The 21435-nt window shown below is 32.9% G+C and overlaps 1 protein-coding gene and 1 long non-coding RNA gene across 2 annotated transcripts; one reads left to right on the top strand and one right to left on the bottom strand.

Annotated features, from left to right (window-relative positions):
• Positions 1-7579, bottom strand: LOC128175371 (angiopoietin-1-like). Its single transcript, XM_052840938.1, has 11 exons — positions 7495-7579; positions 6502-6633; positions 6264-6406; positions 5736-5832; positions 5483-5653; positions 5142-5276; positions 1642-1773; positions 1406-1548; positions 733-829; positions 485-655; positions 1-275 (listed from the first exon to the last, which is right to left on the bottom strand). Exons 1-11 carry the CDS (start codon positions 7565-7567, stop codon positions 22-24), a joined length of 1548 nt encoding a protein of 515 aa, XP_052696898.1. The 5' UTR covers positions 7568-7579; the 3' UTR covers positions 1-21.
• Positions 7580-15744: 8165 nt separating this feature from the next.
• Positions 15745-20406, top strand: LOC128175372 (uncharacterized). Its single transcript, XR_008242677.1, has 2 exons — positions 15745-15815; positions 20002-20406. It is a non-coding gene; the product is annotated as an uncharacterized LOC128175372 (long non-coding RNA).
• The last annotated feature ends 1029 nt before the right edge of the window (positions 20407-21435 follow it).

Here is a 21435-nt window from a genome sequence, read left to right as displayed (position 1 = left end):
TTGTTTTTGCTATATCAATTACTAGTAATTGGTTTGCTTGGGTCGTATCATCATTTTTGCCGACTTTAGCGACACGTCCTTTCCCCATTTTTGCCAGTGTAATTCCGTGTAATCGCTGAGAGAGGTTTTGTACACACCATTCAAATTGGCAGCAAAGCAGCCATTCATCCACCCCGGTGATTTGTATCTTTGTACACAATGGCGACTATCGTCCTTGTCATTATCCCTATCCTTTGTACTGAAGTACATGTTGTTTAAACTGCGAAAACTATCTCCTGAAGTTAGAATAAAAAATATTCATAGACCATATATAATTTTATTCAATAATTTATGTATAAACAAATTATATATTTTATTTTGAAAAACACCCTTTTCTTTTTCTAAAATATCAGCATTATATATATACATGTACTATTTATGTACATCAGCAGGTCTAAAATGTTTTCGATGGTTTAGAAGAGACAACCATAAAATGTAAACATACCTAAACCCCTGGTTCCGTTGAAACTTCCAAGCGTCAGTTTGTACTTGTTGGCCTCGTTATCCACAAAAAATGAGGAATACGTCGTATGACCTTTTTCCCTCGAAAATTTCATCATATCAATTCTAAGAATTTGATTTTTATCTTTTGTAAGAGCATGTATGGCGTCGTTTCCTGCAAAAGAATAAAATATTGGAAAGTAAAAACTTTTATATCTTTGTGCTTAATAAAAAAAATTTGCATCGACCTACCCAACCAGTACTCGTGATCAGCATGTCCAAACCCGTTTTTGTAATCTTTCCAGTTTCTGTAGAAGTCTGTTTTCCCGTCTATTCTCCTTTGTATTACCTACCAGTACACATATATTTATGAAATGCTCTTAATATATTGGGATTCGCATTGGAATTATTTTTGTTTTCGAATTCCTCGCCAAAAACCCTCAAACATTTAATAATCATGCTAGACATGTTCAAAAGTTTTCAACACATATGAAATGTTGTTACCTATAAAAAACAACTTAAACTATTTTTATTATGACCGAAAAAAATTGTATCGTTACAGTCATTTGTACATTCTAAACAAACAATAGTTAATCATTAATTGCAGGTAAATGTATTAAATATGGAAAAGTACATTGTATGAAATGCCATTCATATCATCATTTTTCTTTTTAATATTTTCCAAAATAGAAACTTGAACATACTTACAATAATATTTGATAGTATAACTTTTCAAACAGGTATATAGTCACGAAAAATAAAATACAAAGCTGTATATACTTACTATGTAAATAATCAAAATACCCTACTGCAGTTTTGATAAACATTGTTAACTTAAAACAAAATATTGAATTTGAAAAGAATTTCAAATCATTACCAACACTTTTTAAACTTGCTATTTTATGTCCACCGTTTTACTACTCACCGTCCACCCCCCTCCATCAGTGGTCATGTCACAGAACACAGTCTTGTTTGTCCCCGGGGTTGGGTAAATTGTGTACACGCCATCTCCACTCGTCGGCCTGTGTTTCTTAATGTGCGCACAGTCCTTGTGTTGGCTGTTAAATTCTTAACGTTTCAACATAATAATAATTAAAGAAAAAAAGGATACTATCGTGGTTTTGTTTTAAAAATATCATTTTCACCTTAGTTCTTACTTACTTGACTTTAGAAACAATCGTCCCTTCTTCAGTTTAAAGCTGGAATGAATATCTAGAGTAACCGGTCCATGAATGGACAGAGCTGTGTCCTGGTGGTCCCAGTCGGATTTCTCCAACATGGACTTCATCTCATCTATATTTAATAAGTGTTTAATAAAGCCAATGCAAAGGCAATTGTCATTAGCATCAAAATCAAATTAGATGATAGAAAGAAAATATTATCTTAAAAATACATACATCAGCTTTTCATTAAATAAACAAGAATAAGGAACATTTTGCTTATATATGTACCTGTATGCAAGTATTGAAAAATGTTAGAAACCGGTTTTAATTTCTTTTCAGAAAAAAATTTCAGGCCGCTTTAATCGAAAAAGATCTTTCTTCATAAGCCTTTTAACAACTGTCAACTGATGTTCTTTTTCAATAATGGCTTTATACGCTGAAAAAATCTTGAAGATTCTCTAACTATATATATATTATATATTTCACTTGTTCTTTGGGTTAGCATAGTATAACGATATGTATAATAAGTATCAAAAATGTACTTGTTTATTGAATGACAATTTCAGTCTTTAAGATTTCAACTATATTGCGACATGATGAACAAGTTATCCAAGATACATGTATTTTAAAATTATTTTTGTCTTTTTTAAAAAAAGGAATATGTAATAAAGCTGCATAAAGATCATTAAATCTATCATGTTACGAAACAGAATTCCTGTAAACAAAGATTAAAATTATGATGCTTTACTTGTACCCGCAATGGGTCTTTTTAAGAGGAAAGCTGAGTGGTCTACTTACCCATCATGTCTACCTTATATTTATTACACTATAAACACGTTATTTAGCGAAGAAAAATTCCATAATTTTAGCTTTAAGATTGAAATATTTTCCTATAATTAAAAGCAGGAATCTTTTTCTTAATAAGATCAATGAAGTTTAAATATGGTCACTCACGACCATCCAGTCTTAAATGAAATGAATATATGTACCTACCTGAGAGGTGAAGTTTGATTCCCTTGGCATCAACACCCCACAAGGCCATCGTGATAACAACAAGTGTCCACATTGTGAATCGTTGTCGACCAAGAACAGTCAACAGTCTGTTTTATATACTGTTGTACATTGATGGTCTTGTACTTACAAGTACATTGTACATGTAATTATAATGAAACCGAATCTGTTCTGGAATATGAAACCCAGGTATCGATCCTTATGCATGTAGATCAAAATACAACATTTCTGAGAAGCTTTGATTTTTGGGAGTTGATTTTAATCAACTCTCCTATGCACTTACTCAGACAAACCGAAAGTGAAACAGTGTCTGGACCTCAGCACAAATCATTGCTGCTGACAAGACTTAGTTCTTGAAAATAATTGATGAATTCGATGTAATGTATGCTAAAGCATTGTTTTTCAAGGAAACTTATTTATAAATACCTTAAATATAGTCAGATTTTAAATGGTACGAACAATTTAAATATTTTTTGTAGTCGTATGTATTCCTACGCCAGAGTTCAATATAGTCTCGTTCAACTCGACGCTCGGCTGTCTCCGTAAATCATTGTCGGAGATTTACGGTGTCAGCCGAGCGTTTGGTTGAACGAGACTAGAGTTCAATATTGCTTGGAGCCATACAATTTTCGAGAAATATTTCTATCACTGGTGCATAGTTTGATTGAATTAATTTTATCTTTAAATATTATATAATTTGATTCATTTGGGGGTTTCTCGACATTCTTGTCGAAAAAGTCCAGAAATCCATATTATAAAAATGTGCGTAATTCAAATTAGAAACTACATGTACTTGTCATGCAAAATAACATATCATTGATTTTAAAATGAATAAACATCGAGAAAATCAACTCCCGTCAGTTCTTCAGTACTTTGATTTAATATAAGTTTCATGTTGGAATTATTCCAATGAAAGATGGATTTTTAGTTTATTTGTGTATTTCAAATTAAAGAGGGTGTTAATTAGATTAAAGAGCATATGAATTGATAATGAAGTAAAAGCACGCAAAACTAATGAACTCAGGACTATCAGAAGCCTTCATACCCTGAAATCTGCTTCATTCTTTGAAATTCTTAATGCCGGTCTCCCACACACATGGGAAAAGTTTTGCCTACAAGCCAATTCTTCTAAATTACTTAAAGATATGGATTATAAGCATGTGTTCGACTTGAAACTGACCCAACAATTTTCACTTTTTGGAGAAAAAAAATCAGCTTTTAAAATTTTACGGCTGTTCACGAAAATAAAATTCCCTGCAGTATTCGGACTCGGTACCTACGGGTTGGTTGACCGAAGCAACACCCACTGCATAGAATTATATTTTAAGATAAAATAATGAATTATCAACAATTTGTGTCGATAGACGCTGTTGGAGGCGACAATATATGGCATACTCTAAGGGCGGTAAAAAGGCTGAACTTAATGAATCTTTAAAATTGAAAGTCCCCAAACAACGACGAAGGAAGAGTGCCCGTGGGCATAAATATATTACCATGCACGCGTTTGGGAATCATATACATGTACAGTCGGACTCGTTGACATTGAAATTGAAATCTATGGGCCTTAAAATTTACTATAAATTCTATCCGTGTGTCTAGTGTTGTACAGTTACTTAAAATTATTTAAGTAATATTGATTTAAAGTCAATTTCAAATTGATATATATATTTATATATATATATATATATATATAGAGAGAGAGAGAGAGAGAGAGAGAGAGAGAGAGAGAGAGAGAGAGTTATATGTTTATATTGGTAATATAGATTTGTTCTTTTTTTTACCATATTTAATCACCTTATAATATTCAAAGAATTATTCCTGATTACTTATACTTGTATAATTTTCAGCAATTGCTCAATTACATAAATCGTTGACATTTTTTAATTTCGTACTATCATGCAAACCACGCCTCAACATCATTTGCGACTGTGTCATTGATGAAAAGAGTTATTAAAATCTAATTCTATTACTTTTTACTTTTTTTACTGATCAGTTTCAAGCAACTTTCAAGGCCATTTTTATTTTAAAAATGTTCGTCTGTAACATTTGATTAGTCTCGCAGATGAATATACTAGTAAACCTTTTTTTTATAGAAATTTTCTAGTAAAATCGGAGGAAGAATGTTTTTTCTTTCACATATATTTTGATACAATTTCTAAATATTCTTGCATATCCATTGTATGACAACGATAAGCGTGGATAAATCGACCAAGCAACATTTTTAGTACATATTTTCTATAGTACATATTCTCTATACATTAACAGTAAATCAAATGTAGCTGACATCACTTCAAATGTTCTTTATTATTATCACAAAAAAAAAATGATTACATCAATTTTACTTTTCCATTGGTTTGTTTTTTTTGCTTAATTAATTAGTGTCCTTGGGTCGAATCATCATTTTTGACGACTTCAGCGGCTCCAACCTTCCCCATTTTTGCCACTGGAATGCCTTGGTAGTGTAGCGAGAGATTTTTGGGTACACACCATTCAAATTGGCTTCAAAACAGCTATTCATCCATCCTGGAGATTTATATGATTGTACACAACTGCCACCTCCGTTGTCATTATCCCTATCCGTTGTACTGAAGTATGAGTTGTTTGAATGTTTCAAACTATCTCCTGAATTTAGAATAAATAGCTATCGTACACCATATATAATTATATTCAATGTATTTTTTAGATTTAAGCCTATTATTTTGAAAAAAAACCCACCTATATATATATATATATATATATATATATATATATATATATATATATATAGGCAGATGTTATTCAAACGTTTTCGATGGTTTATAAGAAATAACCATAAATTGTAAACATACCCAAACCCTTGGTTCCGTTAAAACTCCCAAGCGTCATTTTATACTTGTAAGCCTCGTTATCAACAAAAAATGACGAATATGTCGCATGACCTTTCTTTCCCGAAAATTTCATCATATCAATTCTAAGAATCTGGTTTTTATCTTTTGTCAGTGCATGTATGGCGTCGTTTCCTGCAAACAAACAAAACATATTTGGAATTTTTAAACACCTTTTTATCTTTGTGCTTAATTAAGGAAATTTACGTTGACATACCCAACCAGTACTCATGATCAGCGTGACCAAATCCATTTTTGTAACCTTTCCAGTTTCTGAAGAAGTCTGTTTCTCCGTCTATTCTTTTTTGTATTACCTACCAGTACACATATATTTAAATATGAAAAATTGTATAGTCGCCGTAATTTGCATATCCTCAACAAATAGTAGCTATTCACTGCAGATAAACGTATTTAAGATGGAACATTAAGATATGAAATTCTCATCAATAACTTATCATTTTCCTCCATTTATATTTCTGAAATAGAAACATATTTACAACATGGTTTTCAATATATTTTCATTAAAATTTTTAAAGTAAAACGTTTCCAACAGGTATACAGTGACGATGAATAAAATACAAATATGAATGTACATTCTATGTAAATATTTGAAATACCTTACTACATATTTGTTAAGTATTGTAAACTTAAAAAGAAATACTGAGTTTGAAAAGGATTTCAAATCATTACCATTTCACTTTTTAAAAGTTGCTATTTTATGTCAGCAGTGTAACTGACTACTCACCGTCCACCCCCCTCCATCAGTGGTCATGTCACAGAACACAGTCTTGTTTGTCCCCGGGGTTGGGTAAATTGTGTACACGCCATCTCCACTCGTCGGCCAGTGTTTCTTAATGTGCGCACAGTCCTTGTGTTGGCTGTTAAATTCTTAACGTTTCAACAAAATAATAATTAAAGAAAAAAAGGATACTATCGTGGTTTTGTTTTTAAAAATATCATTTTTCACCTTAGTTCTTACTAACTTGACTTTAGAAACAATCGTCCCTTCTTCAGTTTAAAGCTGGAATGAATATCTAGAGTAACCGGTCCATGAATGGACAGAGCTGTGTCCTGGTGGTCCCAGTCGGATTTCCCCAACATGGACTTCATCTCATCTATATTTAATAAGTGTTTGATAAAGACAATGCAAATGCAATTGTCATTACCATTAAAATCAAATAAGATGATAGAAAAAAATATTATCTTGAAAATACATACATCAGCTTTTCATTAAATAAACAAGAATAAGGAACATTTTGCTTATATAAGTACCTGTATGCAAGTACTGAAAAATGTTAGAAACCGGTTTTAATTTCTTTTCCGAAAAAAATTTCAGGCCACTTTTATCGAAAAAGTTCCTTCTTCATAAACCCTTTAACAATAAATGTCAACAGATGTACGATTTTAATAACTGCTTTATACGCTGAAAAAATCTTGAAGATTCTCTAACTATATATATTTTTTTATTTCACTTGTTCTTTGGTTAAGCACAGTATAAAAATATGTCTTATATCATAAGTATCAAAAATATACGTTTTTATGAATAACAATTTCAGTCTTTCATATTTCAACCTGTGACATGATAACCAGGTAATCCAAGATATTTTGTAACAATTTTGTGCCTTTTTTAAATGGAATATGTAATGAAGCTGCATGAAGAACATTAAATTAATCATGTTACGAAACAGTACTCCTAAACAAAGATTGAAATTATGATGCTTTACTCGAACCCGCAGTGGGTCTTTTTATGAGGAAAGTTGAGTGGTCAGCCAATTACCCATCATGTCTACCTTATATTTATTACACTCTGAACACGTTCTTTAGCGAAGAAAAATTCCATGATTTGAGCTTTAAAATTTAAACATTTTGCTATATTTAAATGCAGCAGTCTTTTTCTTAATAAGACAGATCAATGAAGTTTAAATATGGTCACCAACGACCATCAAGTCTTAAATGAAATAAATCTATGTACCTACCTGAGAGGTGAAGTTTGATTCCCTTGGCATCAACACCCCACACAACCATCGTGATAACAACCAGTGTCCACATTGTGAATTGTTGTCGACCAAGAACAGTCAACAGTCTGCTTTATATACTGTTGTGTATTGATGGTCTGGTACTTACATGTAATTATAATGAAACTGAATCTGTTCTGGAATATGAAACCCAAGTATCGATCCTTATGCATGTAGATCAAAGTATAACATTTCTGAGAAGCTTTGATTTTTTAATATATGTTTCATTTTTTGAATTATTACAATGAAAGAGAAATTTTTAGTTTATTTGTGTATTTCAAATTAAAGAGGGTGTTGATTAGATTAAAGAGCATGTGAATTGATAATGAAGTAAAACTACGCAAAACTAATGAACTCAGGACTATCAGATTCCTTCATACCCTGAAATCTGCTTCATTCTTTGAAATTCTTCATCAACTTTTAAATTTTACCGCTGTTCGTGAAAATAAAATTCCCTATAGTATTCGAACTCGGTACCCGCGGGCTGGTTGACCGAGGCAACACCCAATGCGCAACAGAGTTAGTTTTACAATGCGCCATGTAGTTGCGTTCTGTCATAAAAAGTAGAAGTCACGGGGTGTCGAGGATCCTTAAGGAAGCCGGATGTTATAAAAAATAAAACCTACTGTCACCAATCCCTTGAACCATGAAATAGGTTTACATATTATTTGTTGTTGATTTTTTAGTTGGTTTTTGATTGTTTCTTTGTTTTTTGATCTACGGAAACAGGAGTTATAGTTTATAAATTTAATGTGATTTTTAAAAAGATATATATAATAGATGTACAATATCACTTGAAATAAAATGCAGTACTGGTAACATTTTAAAACATGCAGTTCTTATTCCTTTTTACTACATGTAACGGAGATCAATAAATTATTACAACAATTTATTACCAGCTCAATATACAGACACCTTAAGTTATATCCTACTGTTTTGATACAATTACGCTTTTTATAAAATGTGTTAGATGTCAAATCTTGTACTCCAAATTTTATGGAGTTCCGGAAAACTGAACGTTATCCTTTTTATGTGTGTATACTAGAATCATATCATTTTTATTTGGTGGGGGGGGGGATGCTTACGGAAATGATAGCAAGTTATGTGGAATCATTTACATGCATCTTTATAATAGTTATACCAAAAACGAGACCACTAATCCATTGATACCATCTATACACAATATTATTTAACACACGAGGAATGAAAAATTAATATTTGGATAGATCAAAATTTTTACATTTTTCATAAAATGAAAATTAATGAGCCATGTTGTTTATGATCCAAATTTTTACATTTGCAAATTTATCCTACTATGAAAGCATCACACATAAGTGAGAAATTTTATGGACCCATATTTTTTGTTATTTCAAAAATAAAGTAAACAAAGAGAGATTGACACAATCTATTGACTCTATTGATTTGATTGCCCGACAAGTGTATCCATGATGATCGCTCACTGCACGGTCGACCTTACTGCCCACGTGATCAAGAGCAAGGACCGCGCATTGTTCTGAGCAGTCTTCGAGGGCAGCGGACGTTCAAAAATCACGGCGATCTACAAGAACAGATTCCCGCCTGAAAATTTGTCTTCCTTTTTAATCCTGGTACAATTCAAAAGGTACGTAGAAATTCAAATACGAATTCGTTACATGTATATATGCTCGCTATTTTTTGTCTCATTGGTGATTTATTTTTGCGTTTATGAAAAAAATCAAGGAGGGAAGGGGGATGGAGGCATTATTTTGTTTACCGGGAAGATCAAAGGTTTACGTGTTATATTCAGTGACTTTTCTATCTACGCTAATGTAATAGGTTTGAAATTTCCCAGAAAGGGTGGATTCAGACCCCCACCCCACCCCCGAAATCCTTCTCTAGATCCGCGCATGCAGCTGCGGCTATAAATCATGACCTTGAATGTTTTCATAAAAAACTTCTTTTGTTCACATTGCCTTTATTTTACATTAATTGTAGAAAAAAACCTTATACTTTTTCATGCCTGTGCTGAAACTGACAATAACGGAACAAAGCTTGGAAATCTGAGGAATCGACGAATGCTCTGTTGAGGGAAGACAACTTCAGTGCAGCTCGGGTCCTCAAATAGTAAGTACATGTACATCGCAGTAGTTGAATTTTGAATTGAACATATATTTTATTGATTTAATCAAATGGATTAGATACAAGTTCTAAATAACTTAGATAGTCTTCCCCTAATAATGAATTGTTATAAATATTGCCAGTAATAACGTTAGTAGTTTTATATAATCTGGCACGCAGCACTCAGTAAAGATGGGGAGGGACGATCCCCACTTTCGGAACAGACTCCAGGATCATGAAGAAATTTCAGACTTAAGTTAAAAATCGTACACTGTCTTAATATTTCTTGATTAAAAACACGAACAAAATTGAAATACCATTAAAAGTGTCTTGATATAACGTTGTTAATTACTAATTATAAACGTCATTTTATGATAAACAATCATTTTGTAACTGCCTGAAATTTTAACTTAAGTTTGAAATTGCTTCATGATCCCAAGGCCAGAAATTTTTCCTTGATTAAAAATATATTTAGATAAAACCATTTTAACTGGAGCTTGGACTTTGGGTAGTTGTGTCAAACAGAAATGTGGCGTAGGCCTATCTATTGCCACTCAGTCATGGCTCTTTGAAATCAATAAGCTTTGTCTGGCTTTTGAGCTAATGCTACGCAATCGGTGTATATTTCGCTTGAAACCAAGCGTCATTTTAACTTGTTTTGACGAAAGAAATAGATATTTACATCCTACTGAAAGTCCAAGGCCTTCTTAAAATGGTTCTAAAGAAATTATGAACTAACACCCCCCCCCCCCTATCTTTGGCATTAGGAATTTAGATTTTGATGATTGGCGAATTTCTTGTTTGCTTTGTAAAGATTCAAGGTAACCCCCCCCCCCCCATTCTACTTTCAAAAACTATGCTACGTATTTGATAATTATATAGCCTGATAATGTATTAATTGAGGTTTAAAGCTTACCAAATATGTAGTAAATGAATTTCTATGCGCAGCTGATACTTAAGTTCGGGTATATGTGTTGTCTGTACAAAAAGGTAAAACCTCTAAATATTCAAGGAGCTTTAATTATTTACGCAAGAGTTATTTATTACGTATGTAGATCTAGAAAGAAGGGGTCAAAGAGATCGAAAACCTTGGAATTGGAATACTATATTGTCCTTTGGAGCCCCCACCCCCATCCGAGCATACTATTATAATTCAGTGATTAAAAATACATTTAAATAAATACATGTATCTATTTGTAGGACAAATGGTTATTCGTGATTAATGATCCCCGTGGAAAATTCATACCTATTGAATTTAAAAGTAAAATTACCAAAAATAAATGGTTTTAACCCCATCCCCCTGGCCGTGGGGGGGGGGGGGGGGGGGCAAAATTATCCTTTAGAATTCCACACCCTCCGCCAAAACAAATCATGATCCGCGCATGCATTATCATTGGTAGAATTCTAATTAATTTGATTTAAAACATTATTTAAATATATCATCTAAATCAATAATTATTCATTTTGCATGACCTCAATTGCACGAAATTAAAACGTGACGGCGATTAAAATAGCATGGAATTTTAAGTTTTAATGATTTTATTTAATCCATTAACCTCTCACGTTTTTCGCTCGTTCTCAATTTCTACAGTATAGATGCATGATGTCAGATTCAAAATTAATGACCAATTACTTGCTATATGTTAAAGCAATATGAGCTGTATTTTTTAAAAATTTTACTTTGCTGCAAAAACCTGCTATAGTCTGTCCCAAGATATCGCTTCTATCACTTTTTGATGATTTTTGATAAAAATACATATACCTGTGAAAAAAGTACAGTTGAAATCGATGAAATGGAAAAATCCTAGATGTCTTCATTGACAAATTATCCCTTTTCACTCATACAAGTTTATAGGAACGAAAACCAATTTCTTACCGAGATTTATAATGGGAAATGTTTACACCTTTTTTCCATTCGGAAGTAATCGGGACACCTCGCGCAATTTTTCAACGTTATCATCCGGGCTTAATAATGGCTGATGCAATGCAAAATCCCCGTAGACTTTCTATTTTGGGAATAGTATTGAAACCTGAAGCGGTAGAGGGGCGTTTCAAAACAGATAATCTGGACATTTTTCATAGCAGTGGATGAATGTAGTTTGAGAACAAAGGTATTCATTATTATCGAAATATAGTGCGAAAAGTGATGAAAAAAAATCAACATGAAAATTGCAGCTCACAATGCTTTAAATCATCAAAATTAAAGTTATGTTTTTGTTTCACTTGGTTTATTCTCGAGAAAAAAAATTACATGTACAAAAAAAATATGAAAAACAAATGATAAATTCAATGTACTTATCAAAATTCAGTGATAAAAGTACTTCATTGTATATCATTGGTGTCGAATGACATCAACTTGTTGGGTTCTACATGTAAACCCCTCCCTCCCAACTGTTTATCGTTATATAATTGGACCCCCGGACATTACCTGAAAACATAATGGAGATTCACAGTTTCTATGTTTCTATATGCCGTACATTATATTAGATTAATGTTATTTGTTAATATTTTAATAAATATCATGTGCACAGGTTGTTGCAAATTTATGTATTTCTATTATGATTTTATTCACAAACTTTGTACACCGTACCCTTTATAAAAAAAGATAAATATTCTTTTAAATCAAAATTTCAACATATAACCGCATAATCAAAAATTTGTTTCAATCATTTGTGAAATTATTTTTTTCAGACAGGCTTTATCTAGTAGGTCATTTTGTTTTATGTCTGCTGTGTAATGAATCCGAGAAAAATCGGCTTGAGACGATCAGTATTTTCAAATAGGAATATTTTTATTGAATATGATAAATAATGAACAATATTATCATATTTACTTAATTACTTATACTTAATTTGAATTAAAATAAGGATATTTAAAAAAAGTATCGACAAATAAAGTTAAAATAACAGTAACTAAGGACCCTCTTCACTAATAAAATAGTCTTCATTTGAAACTTCGAGAAAATTAAATCGCGTAAATGTTACTTACCTTTGTTTCAAAATTTAGTACATGCCATTTTGACTAAGTTTTTATCAATAAAAATCCCCTTTATGTACTACAATGGAATAAATGCATACAGTTTTCAAATATTCATCTTAGTCTACTAGAAGTAAAAACAGTTTGAATTGTTCAGAAATTATGACCCACACTGTAGAGATATTTTTTTTATCATGGTATTGTCTACCCCCCCCCCCCCCCCCCCCATTTATTTGGGAGCATGTACAAATTCAAGACAAAGGAAGGACCCGGGATTAGGATTTTCACGGTTTTGGTAAGTTGTCTGTTTTTTTCTTGCTTGACAATTTTTTTTACATTAAGTCTCCTCCTCAAAACGATGCTACGTGCCTGCAATAATCAAAATGGTATCATGTATTGCATATTTAACTAAATTTAGCTGCAGTAGTTTTCATTAATTGAAGACATGCAGAAATAATTGTTAAACGGTAACCTAACGTTAAACCTAAACCTTTTTTGTATGGATGTGTTTGAACATTAACACGTGATTATGTATACTAGATTTCTGTTCTGATGTTCAGTCAACGAATATATTGTAATATTCTTTTCATGATATTTTATTTTGTTGACTTTTTTTTCATTACCTTATAAAATGTGTTTCCAACTTTGACTTTTGACACATTTTCCTATTTTGTTCCGTGTACTTACATTTCATTTCACACCTCTCATTTCTGCAGTGTATGCAAGAGAGGGATTTATATAAGCCCTATGGCTTGTTTCCCGATCTTACAATTGTAATTATCATCATGTAAATGTAGTTGAATCTATAATGAATAAATATTGTTTAAACTAAATCGAGGCTTAGTTAAGTCGTAAAATACAATTTCAAATTTAACATTTTTTTGAATTAAATATATTTGATATGTTATAATACAAGTTTACAAAAGGGTAATTTCTACCTATATTCAATTTGAAATATTTCAAAAAACGATAAGAAAAAAATAGTTAATCCTTAAGTTTTGGTGGTATCGAACCCAAAACCTAAAAACCCAAAGTGGTATAAAGTTACTTAATGTCTGCTGCTCTTACCACTAAGCCATTTCATTCACAACTTAGTGCGTTGTTTAAATGCTATATGAGGCATCGGCCACGAATTTACGGACTTGTATTATTTTTCTAAAATGTTATATTGTTGGACTACAAAATGACATTTTTAAAGTAGAGTAGGTCATCTCTCCACATTTTTGTTGATTAAAATTGATTAAAATTCCATTAAACCGCATTTAGACTATGAAAAAAATATGGAGCTCAGACTCGCTCTATAAAAGAAAAGGCATTGAAGTTATAAAAATGACACTATTTGGAGGTTTGGACACGCATACGCCAGTTTAAATCAACCTATAACAGGTATTCAAAATACTTATTGGTTACAAACCGATGTTACGTTAAATCTACACTTTTTAAAATTATTTGATTTTTTTTCCAGATTTAATGATATTTTAATTTTGCAGTGTCTAATCATTCCTCAAATGGGCATTTTACACGCCTTAATCCCCTATTTTTTTGCTAAATGAATTTAATAAAGAATATTCAGGCGAGGCCTAGGGCCTGGGGGGTCTTTCTCAAAATGCTTTTCTAATTGTATGAGTAAAGACATGGCATTGGCTATAAAAAATGTATTTTCAATCACTTTTTATTGTAAAAGATGATAAGAAAAACTGAAAAATGCATTTTATGAAAATTCAAATCTTTTATTCATCACACTGCATACAGCTACACGAAGTTTTGACGAATTCAACAAAAATTGTAACTAGTCGTAAGTCGCTTTGAGTACAGCTAGGCTTTGCAAATTAAAGCTGCTTGGTCCGATTTTATATCAAATTTTATGAACGCTTTTAAACGATGGCTATGCTTAGTATATGTATAATAATAGACATTGTAGTAGTTTTAGCCGTCAATTATGCCAAATTTCAATGAAGAAAAATACGTATAAAATTTGTTAACAAAACAAACGACATTAAAAGGTACCGCGTTATTTCGCCTCATGTTAAATTTCACCCCTGACGACGAGACGGGTATGGTTGTATTACGACTTTAACATCGCTTTAAATAAAGGTCGAAATGATCAGACAAATTACAATTAAACATGTGTACGTTTTGTTCGCTAATATTTCCAAAGTCTGCTTTCTTTACAATCGATGCATAGCATGCGGGTTGAATAACCCCAATCATTCGGGGGACGAAACGATGTGGATTCCTTTTCTAAACATTCCCGTGATGCATTTTGGTTTGTTTTTTCGTTTGCCCAAAGAGAAATTATTTTTATTTACTTTTAATATTTCTAACTTTGAAAGGAGACTGATTCTGCTGGTGTAAATAGGAGAAAGTCCATAACTTTCTAAGATAAATGATTTGTATGAAAAAAATTTTGATACTGTAATTACAAAAAAAATCGGACCAAGCAGCTTTAATGAAAACATTCAATTTATATTTGTTTTTCTAAAAAAAAAATGTCAGTGACATCAATTGCACGGTTTCATTGACTTCGGGTGTCTAAGATATTTACATCCACTCAGACTCATAACCCTGCAGAAATCTACACGATCCAGTTCTAACCAGTTCATCGATCGGTCGAAACCTTCAGCAGCCTAAAAAAATCACGGACTGCACGAAATTATCATGGTGATGTCAGACTAAGAAAAAGTGGCTATTTCTTCTATCTATAACAAACTTTGATTTGGGGTGTTCCAAATCACTTTTTACAACTTGGTTGCAAAATAGGTAAATAACATGTTTATAATTGGTTGTTTGGCATTATTTATAACAACAAAATGCTATGAAGGTAAGGATCATTGCAGAAAAAAATTGCATATATTTTTAAGTTTTAAAATGTATTTTTTCTACCATGATAGCCGCATGAATCACCAAAGACAGCATTTTATTGTTTAAATGTTTAAATGTTTGTTTGAACTAACGTAAATATACATGTACTATCTATATAGGGAAAGTGTAAAATCATTCTGTTTGTGAAAATTGTTTCGATTTTTTTTCTCCAGGGGAATCTTGTCTATACAGCAAATGCAAATGGTGAACGAAAGAAGACAACCTTTTCTATCATCATCATCATCATCATCATCATTGTCGTCGTCGTCGTCGTCATCATCATCATCATCGTCGTCGTCGTCGTCGTCGTCAACATGAAAGTCCTGCATAATGTTCTCTTATCTTTTGTAAGTAGATGTATATATTATTTAAAAAATATTTATACTAAGACATGCCCTGGGCTACTATTCCAACCATATTTTACCGATGTTCTTAATAAACACCCAAACATGTCAGTGAAGAACAATCGAAATCGCGATAACGCAAATAGTCCTTATTATTTTTGTCTAACATACCCCTTTTTACATTTAGAAATTGACGGAAAGAAAACCATTTTCTTACGGGATTTGCTGTCATTCCCTGCATTAAATCTTTACATTTTTACTTCATTTAAAAGCTCTAAATCCATTCAATTAAAATTTTTAGCGTTTGTTGATATTTTTGTGTGTATCTTTTGGAGTATACTTATTCCAATCATATAAAGCACTGCAGCACAGTATTTGACATTTTCTCTTTCAAAGAGTTCAAAATGTTAGATGTTTTCATTGGCTTTTATATAATAGATGAAATAGTTGGCATAAACACGATGAAGGGATAACAGATAATTGTTACAAGTTAACCAAGAGAGCTAACTCTCTCAAAGATTTACCTTAAATTTTAAGCCATTACTGTGTTAGCATTAAGTAAAAAAGAATTCAAAATATTTCAATTTTGAAATTTGAATTGATTATACAGAGCTCTTCTTTTCAATGAGATTTTTATAGTTAAAGAATAGCTGAGACCATTAAGCCTTCTTAAATTCTTAGGGATAGGTTTTCGTTAATAGACCTTTTTTTTCTAGAGATCACTTGTCTCTTTTATTTCATCATTACATGTATGATATAATTGCTTAGTATGTCGAACCATTTTTTGTTCATTTTTATATATACTTTGTCCGATTTTTTCCTTATCTTATTCTTAAAATCGAAATATTTAGATATTTAGAAATCAAGATATTTAGAGGAGAGGACAGGGATGAAAAATCTAAACTGAAATGGATAATATATACATGTACGTGGCCTTAATCCTGTTTGTTGCAGCTTAGACTGAAAAATTAATAAACTTTTTAAATTGTATTTATTTCAAACCAGTGAATGGGTATTTAGTGCCTCTCTTTTTGAATTTGGTTCTTTGGGTCAATTTTCAATAAAATTTCTATTACTGTCCCAAGTAAGAATTTTAGATAAAAGACTGTTTTGATAAACAATCTGACGGGGAGGCGGGGGGGGGGGGGGGGGGGGATTCCCATCAAATTTTCCGTTTTATGCATACATCATTTATCCATATAGACGTATAATACAATAATCTGGTTAAAGGTCATTAATGTTACAAATTAATGTCTAAGGTTTACAACCAATCTGTCGTGGTATAAAAAGGTATGAAATTAAAACACGCTAGATTATGCATTATTATCCATTTGCAGGCATATTTTAAACCAAAGTTGTCAGATTCAAAGTATATGTTTGATGGTAACATGCCCCCTATACTTTCCGCCATGATGTCAATTATAGTCAACCCGTTTCTGGGCACCCCATTCTGGAAAGTTTTTTCCATTAAGACTAAAATCGCATTAATTTTTTACGATTTTTTTTAACTATTTGTATTAATCGAAGTCCGATCCTAGGTATCTGCCCGCGATGCATGATGTCCTATACTTTTCGTTAATTAGTCAATCCGCGTTCTTGGTTACCCCGTCCTGGAAAGTTCTATCCCATTATCTCACCAGAGGTCGCGCTTCGCAAGCGAACGAGTATCAAAATTAAAATCGCCCACTAAAGAAACGAAGTGACTCATTTTATTTATTCAACATTTGTCAAATCTTAACTTCTATGTATTCCCTAGATAGGCTCACAGCAAATATATTTACATTCACTTTCTTTCCCTCTATTAAATTGCATTGGTTGATTTGAGTGATATTTACGCATAACACAGAAGACCCAATCACCAACTCGTATGAATACATTCAGTATTCCTTCAGTATTTCTCGAAGAACATGAACTGACTCTTCTCGCGACTTCAAACCGGATCACGACCTGATATTATACTTACGCTGATTATAATTCATTTATGTAAATATGTTTTGAGGGTTAAATGAATTCAATTAATTAATTTCTTAGTATACCAAAAATAATTATACATTCGTGAAATTAAAGAAAGAGAAATAAAATTGTGTTATTACAATTTAAAACGCTGTGCACTAATTTTGTCAGCATAATTCGGCTGTTCCAATGGCTCTTCCGTTAATTTCGCATTACTCGTTGAATAAGACAGAGCTTTATAAAAATAAATCATAATCATATTTGCAGGAAGGTTATAAATGTTTAATAACGTAAATATAAGTATTGAATCATTATTTTTTTGAAAGATGTTGTCTCATAACTGCAACGGTGTGTGCAAACATTGTCATTCCGTCATCATTCACTTTCCGATCATTATCTCAACAACCGTTGCACACATTCAACTCAAATTTAATATATGGATGTATCTTATTAATATACAGGCTGAGTTTAAAGGAGTATAGCGCACTTATAATGAAATATCGCATACAATATAGCGCATTTTAAAAAATGAATTTTTATTGATTTTTTTCAAATGTTTCCATTATTTTACAGTTCGCGCATACAAATCATAAAGAAGCTTGGTAAAAAATGTTATAGTAGTTTTGATAAAAATCCGATAAAATAATCAGTTTTTGTATTGACCATATGGGAATATGTGATGTGGGCATTGGCAAGTAACAAAAACAAACATTAAAGCACCGTAAACCACCGTAAACCACCGTAAACCAGAAAAAATAAATTAAATTTAATTTCAGCTGACATCAAACAATACTATAATGCAAAGATATTTTTTTTTAAGATGGTTTTCATTTTAAAATTTAAGAGTGAAATCAACAACCCAATTTTCGTGATTACTCTTTCATTGTATTACATGGAGAATTATACGATAAGAATTTTATCATTGATTTCATGGCGTAGTGGTTATAGGCATCGGTTTTTTTTCCTTTTGCTTTTGTGGTCATGGGTTCGATTCCCAATTACTGCATAAATTATTTTTGTCTTAATGATGATGGTTTTGTTGAAATATCGTTTTTTTTTAAAAATTCCCTTGGCCCTAAAGAAAAACAATTCAGTGCAAAGGAGGGGAATGAATCAAGACTCGTAACAAAGATTAGATGGGCTGTTGAGTTGGTCAACGCTAGGTTGAACAGATTCAGTTGAAGAAAAATTCAGTCTCGGCATACGTCATCAAAGAAATATTTTCTGTGGATAAAGATAAACCATGATGATCCACACAACCCAATTGTTGGTTGGTATTGCGAGTGCAAAGCGGGTGCCCGCACAGTTCGTTGGGTGTTGCGCACATATAGCAACAATCATTTGGTATTTAGGAAATGGAAAACACTAGCAATATCAACCAAAATTGGATATATTGATACCATCTGTTCAAGACCCAGCGGCAATTCCTGAAGTAGAGATTGATCTCAAACTTCTCGACTTACTTACGTATACTATGTGATAGTAAATGAATAATTATTACCAGTTTTGTTAATACCACTGTTTATTTAAGTATTACAAAAGCTTGACCTTAAATTTCAACGCATAAGATAAATCTAATTATAGAAGCAGGTACTTTCCATTTAAAAATGAGAAAGGGCGAAGAAATGGGAAAGTACTCTATACCTCTTTGCTTTCGGTCGGATGAATTTTGACAGAGTTGTGCCTCTTGAATTTTGAAAAATTGAGTATACAATTTCCGATCATTATCTCATCAACCGTTGGACACATTCAAGTCAAATTTGAGATGTGGATCTTATCAATATACAGGATGAGTTCGAAATTGGTTCCAGTCATATGTATAACTGTATGCATATATATGTATACATTTTTTGTTGTCTCATGTATTTAATTTTTTTTTATCTTTCTTTAAGGTGGGGCAACTTTGAGTTAGAATGTGTATAGGATTTTATGTTTAATTGCTTGCTAATGCAATAAAAAAAGTTTGTGTTAAGAACCATGTACTTAGTGATTGTCCCTGAAATTTAAAAACATGATCATTTGTTTTGCAATTCTAAAAGATTGTAAGTGTTGTGTAAGATAAATTCCATAAATGGTTTGCCTTTAAGTCATATACTTTATATATAGTAAATAACAACCACATACACTTGGTAACAGTGACCAATGAATTTGATTTTTTAAAAATAGCCATGAATTAGTATTTAACTAACAATTTAATGGGATTCCTGTTTATTATTTATGTTTATTACAATTGTAGCTTCCGAAAAGAAACGGACACAAGAACCTACGGTGACGCATAAAGAAAACCAGTACAAGCGATTACAAAGAATTCGTAAATACGAAGTTAGTTCATGAGATTTGAAACGCAACTACTTGTACCAGTATTGGAATTCATGGAGGCATCAATAGACGTCTTAGTTTTTATGCGTTTGAATTCTAGAAAAAATATACACCTTCTGTCAGAGAAATACGTGCAACTTATTGAAATAATCTTTTTCGGGATAAATTTATGTGCATAGACATACAGACAGACAGACCCACCTATATTAAATGATTCACAATGGAGTTAAGAAATAATCCATCGTTAGCACAAAACACTGTACATACTCTGATGATGACAGTTTATTTTGGACTTTGATATTTACACGTTTGGAGTTACATTTGTATATTAATAAAGTGTTTTGGTTTGTTGTTGTCTTTGAGAGAGGAAGAGAGCATGGGAGAGTGGAGAAAAAAGGAGGTAGTGAAGTACTCTTCCCCTCTCTCACTTTTTTACCACTTCCCCTCTAATTCTCTTATCTGTCTTCAAATAATTGGGTTAGAGGGAGAGAGAAAGAAATAAGGTGCGAGAGTGAGTGATACAGAGGAAGGTACGGTGAAAGAATAAGAGTGGGTGAGAATAAAGAGAAAAAGAGTGAGGGATTGGGTAACAGTATATTCTCTTACCCCACTTACTCTCTCGTTAGTCTCTAATCTCACCCCAATTTATCACCCCATTCCCTCACTCCCCATTCCTTCCCCACACTCTATCACCCCTCTCTTTAACCCCACTCCTACTCCACTCTTTCACTCAAAGGTGAGAGAGTGGAGTAAGAGAGGGGCGAGAGTGGAGCGAGAGGGAGGGGGCGAGAGTGGAGCGAGAAAGGGGCAAGAGTGGAGTGTGAGAAAGGGCAAGAGTGGATATAGTGAGGGGGCCAGAGTGGAGAGAGAGGGGCAAGAGTGGAGCGATAGAGAGAAAGGGCGAGAGAGAAATGGGCGAGAGTAGAGAGAGAGGGGGCGGGAGAGAGAAGGGGGCGAGAGAGAGTGGAGCGAGAGAGAGAGAGGGGGCACGAGGGGAGCGAGAGAGGGGCGAAAGTGGAGCGAGAGAGAGAGAGGGGACGTGAGTGGAGCGAGAGAGAGAGGTGAAAGTCGAGTGAGAGAGGGGCGAAAGTGGAGAGAGGGGGGGGGCAAGAGTGGAGGGAAAAAGAGAGAAGGACGAGATTGGAGCAAGAGAGAGAGGGGGCAAGAGTGGAGCAAGAGAGAAAGGGGCGAGAGAGAGAGTAGAGCGAGAGAGAAAGGGCAAGAGTGGAGCGAGAGAGAGAGAGGGGGCGTGATAGGAGCGAGAGAGAGAGGGGGGCAAGAGTGGAGAGAGAAAGGGGGCGATAGTAGGGCGGGAGAGAGGGGCGAGAGAGGGGGCGTGAGTGGAGAGAGA

This window comes from Crassostrea angulata, chromosome 3, assembly GCF_025612915.1.
Source record: "Crassostrea angulata isolate pt1a10 chromosome 3, ASM2561291v2, whole genome shotgun sequence".
Taxonomy (NCBI): Eukaryota; Metazoa; Mollusca; class Bivalvia; order Ostreida; family Ostreidae; genus Magallana; species Magallana angulata.
This window is presented reverse-complemented; position numbering and strand designations above follow the sequence as displayed.